This window comes from Hordeum vulgare, chromosome 2H, assembly GCF_904849725.1.
Source record: "Hordeum vulgare subsp. vulgare chromosome 2H, MorexV3_pseudomolecules_assembly, whole genome shotgun sequence".
In the NCBI taxonomy this organism is placed as follows: Eukaryota; Viridiplantae; Streptophyta; class Magnoliopsida; order Poales; family Poaceae; genus Hordeum; species Hordeum vulgare.
The window spans coordinates 74,110,992-74,114,684 of NC_058519.1; the positions used below are offsets into that span (position 1 = coordinate 74,110,992).

Consider the following 3,693-nt stretch of genomic DNA (forward strand, 5'->3'; position numbering starts at 1 on the left):
TAGAATATTCACGCAGAGATTCTTCGTCAGGTGCATCACGTCAATTGCCGAGCGGACCTCATGGACTTCCCAGTAGGGTAGCTCCCAAAATATAGATTTCTTCTTCCACATGGGTACGCACTTATCAGGGCCGTTAGGAACAGGTTGGCTGCCAGGACCCTTTCCAAAGATTACTTTTAAATCTTTGACCATATCAAATACTTCAGCACCAGTACGGATGACAGGCTTCCCTCGGGGTTCTGCCTTGCCATTGAAATGCTTGCCTTTTTTCTTTAAGGGATGCTTGGGCGGGAGAAAAGATGATTGTACGGGTACACGTTCTTCCTACATTTGTCCAGATATATACTTTCTGTCTGATCCAAACTGTGTGTGCATGCATTGTATCCCTTGTTTGACTGTCCTGAAATGTTACTAAGAGCAGGCCAATCATTGATGGTTACGAAAAGCAACGCTCGAAGGTCAAATTCCTCTTGTTTGTGCTCGTCCCACACACGTACACCTGGTCGGCCCACAGCTATAAAAGTTCATCAACTAATGGCCTTAGGTACACATCAATATCGTTGCCGGGTTGCTTTGGACCTTGGATAAGCACTGGCATCATAATGAACTTCCGCTTCGTGCACAACCAAGGAGGAAGGTTGTAGATACATAGAGTAACGGGTCAGGTGCTGTGACTGCAACGCTGCTCCCCAAAATGATTCATGCCATCTGTACTCAGACCAAACCATAAGTTCGTTGCATCACCTGCAAATCTCGGGAACCCTCTCTCGATTTTTCTCCACTGCCGACCATCAGCGGGGTGCCTCAACTTATCGTCTTTCATACGATCTTCCATGTGCCATCACAACAACTTCGTATGATCTTTATTTCTGAATAGATGTTTCAACCGTGGTATTATAGGATCATACCACATCACCTTGGCAGGAACCCTCTTCCTGGGTGGCTCGCCCTCAATATTACCAGGGTCATCTTTTCTGATCTTATACCATAATGCAGTGCATACCAGGCACTTATCCATATTCTCTTACTTCTCTCCGCTGTAGAGGATGCAGTCATTAGGGCATGCATGTATCTTCTGCACGTCTAATCCTAGAGGGCAGACAAGCTTCTTTGCTTCGTACGTGCTGGCGGGCAATTCGTTCTTTCTTGGAAGCATCTTCTTCATCAGTACCAGCAAATTTTCGAATGACGAGTCAGTCACACCGGTCTCCGCCTTCCACTTCAGCAATTCCAGTGTGCTACCCAGCTTCTTCTGGCCATCTTCACAAGTTGGGTACAACAATTTGTTGTGGTCCTGTAACATCTGCTCGAACTGCAACCTCTCCTTTTCTGTGTCGCAACCTCGCCGTGCATCAGAAATGACCCGGCCAAGATCATCAGCGGGCTCATCTAGCTCCCGTTCTTCATCCTGATCTTCTTCTTCATTGTCTTCCATTGCGGTATCAGCATACTCAGGGAACATAGATCGGTAGTTGTCATCATCGTTCTCTTCTTCTTCATCGTCGTATTCCATCATAACCCCTCTTTTTCCGTGCTTGGTCCAAACATTATAGCCCGACATAAAACTGGACCGAAGCAGGTGGCTCTAAATGACTCTTGAGGAAGTGTAATCCTTCTCATTCCGTCATTCAACACATGGACAAAACATATAGCCACCACCATGCTTGTTCGCATCAGCTGCATCTCGAAAACAATGCACGCGATCACCGTACATCCATGGATGGCTCATCTGCGTTATACGACAATATATCAAATACAATTACGATCCTAAAAAATAGTATCGCACGGTCTAAACGAGGAAATATAGTTGCTAACCTTTTAGAATAAGTAGAAATAAAGAGGAAGAGGTTTAAGCGTGGCTCGGGCATCTCATATCGTAGTTGTGTTCGGTGAACTGAAGCGGCATCGCTCTAACACGCATTTCAACAAACACCTCTAGTGCATACAAGAAAAATGGAGAGCTAGCACACACCCACACTCTTCCATCCAAGAAAAATGCAAGGAAGAGGGGAGAGGGGGGCTGTGGACAATATATATAGGCAGAGGACTTTAGTCCCGGTTTGAGACACAAACCGGGACTAAAGGTGGCGCACATGAGGTCTGCACACCGCGTAGCCCTTTAGTCCCGGTTTGAGACACAAACCGGGACTAAAGGCTCCTTACGGGCCGGGACCAAAGCCTCGTGGGCGGCATTGCGATTTGGGGCGACGTGGCCGGGCCTTTAGTCCCGGCCCAGATGGAGGCCGGGACTAAAGGGTCCAGGCCAAAGGCCCGTTTTCCACTAGTGAGTGTTAAATTTTGGAACAACTCCTAGCAGGCTAGCACAATCGGGAGTATATATGATCTAGTTGTACCAAACAAGCTCGTTAAGCCATGGAGGATAATATCTTCAAACCCAAATGAATTTAAGAGTAGAATCGAAAGGCTACACTCACAAGCAGCTATAAGACCGACCACAAGAGGGTCTAATATGTATCTTAGAGAATATAATATGATCGTTCTACAGAGAGAACTATACTTGAATTTAATTCAGAATTATCATACAAATAAACACAATCCTGAGAAAACAACCAAAACATACTTGAATCATTTCAACAGCAGCTTCCTAAAGCAAGACTTTGTAGATGCGTCGAGCAAATGAGTTGATTATGTTGGATGTATCCCTTATAGAACAGGCTTATTAGTTGCAATATGAGGGGCACAAAGGAGAAATCCACGAGAATACTAGAAGATTTATCAACAACCGAGGAGAATCGGATAAGTAAAACTGATGGATGGACCGAACAACCAGAAATTGCATCGCGGTCGGCAGATCTGCTCGAAAATCCAGGCATAATCGAGTGAGATTACCCTACAACCGAGCCTACTCAACCTAGACTAAACGAACGAGCAGCAATTGACAATAACAATAGCGCGTCGACCCATGGATCTAGTTCCGTCCATCCAAACTGCTAACAGCAATCGAGAGGAACGAACAATAATCTATAGGGCCTGATAATAATCTATGAAGAGGAGGCAAAGGCGGAGGGATGGGTCGGAGGCTCGCATGCATACTTTAAGGAGGGGGAGGAGAGAGCCTTCTCTTTTGATCGGTGGGAGGAGATTTTCTGGCGATATCGGACGGGAATGGGAAGGCGGAGGGGGAGGTAGGGGGAGCTTACGGAAGAGGATGAGGCCCCCGAAGGCGCCGGCGAGGGAGGAGTAGGCGACGCGGTGGATGGAGAGGTCGAGGCAGGCGTCCCACTTGGCGTGCAGGTCGTACCGCGATGGGATCCCGGAGTTGGCAGGCGGGGACATCTTCGGCGCCGGCGACAGGACCGTGGCCGGGGCGGGGGCGGCAGGTGGCGCGGGCACGGGCGCCGCGGTGGCGTTCTCGGACGACTCCGCCATGGGAGGGATGATAGAAAGGGATGAGGGTTTCTCGCGACACGGGCGAGGAGGAGAGGGGTGGGGTGGGGTGAGACGCGAACGGGGGAGAGAAAGGCGGAGGATGGGTGGGGGTGGAGAGAAGCGACCCGAATGCTTGCCACTGCGGTTGTTCGCCAAAAGTACTAATGGCGCATCACCTACAAATGCACCATTAGTAACCCTGGTTACTAATGGCGCATCAGCTGGTGGTGCGCCATTAGTAGTTTTGCAAAAAAAATGAAAATTATAGTAGTGGCGCAATGGGTGAGTGGTGCGCACTCTGCC

General features: G+C 48.6%; 1 protein-coding gene across 1 annotated transcript; it reads right to left on the reverse strand.

Annotated features, from left to right (window-relative positions):
* Positions 1-1,703: 1,703 nt before the first annotated feature.
* On the reverse strand, positions 1,704-3,423 carry LOC123425533. Its single transcript, XM_045109222.1, has 2 exons — positions 3,162-3,423; positions 1,704-1,729 (listed from the first exon to the last, which is right to left on the reverse strand). The coding sequence occupies exons 1-2, from the start codon at positions 3,388-3,390 to the stop codon at positions 1,704-1,706; spliced, it is 255 nt and encodes an 84-aa protein (XP_044965157.1). The 5' UTR covers positions 3,391-3,423.
* Between the last annotated feature and the right edge of the window lie 270 nt (positions 3,424-3,693).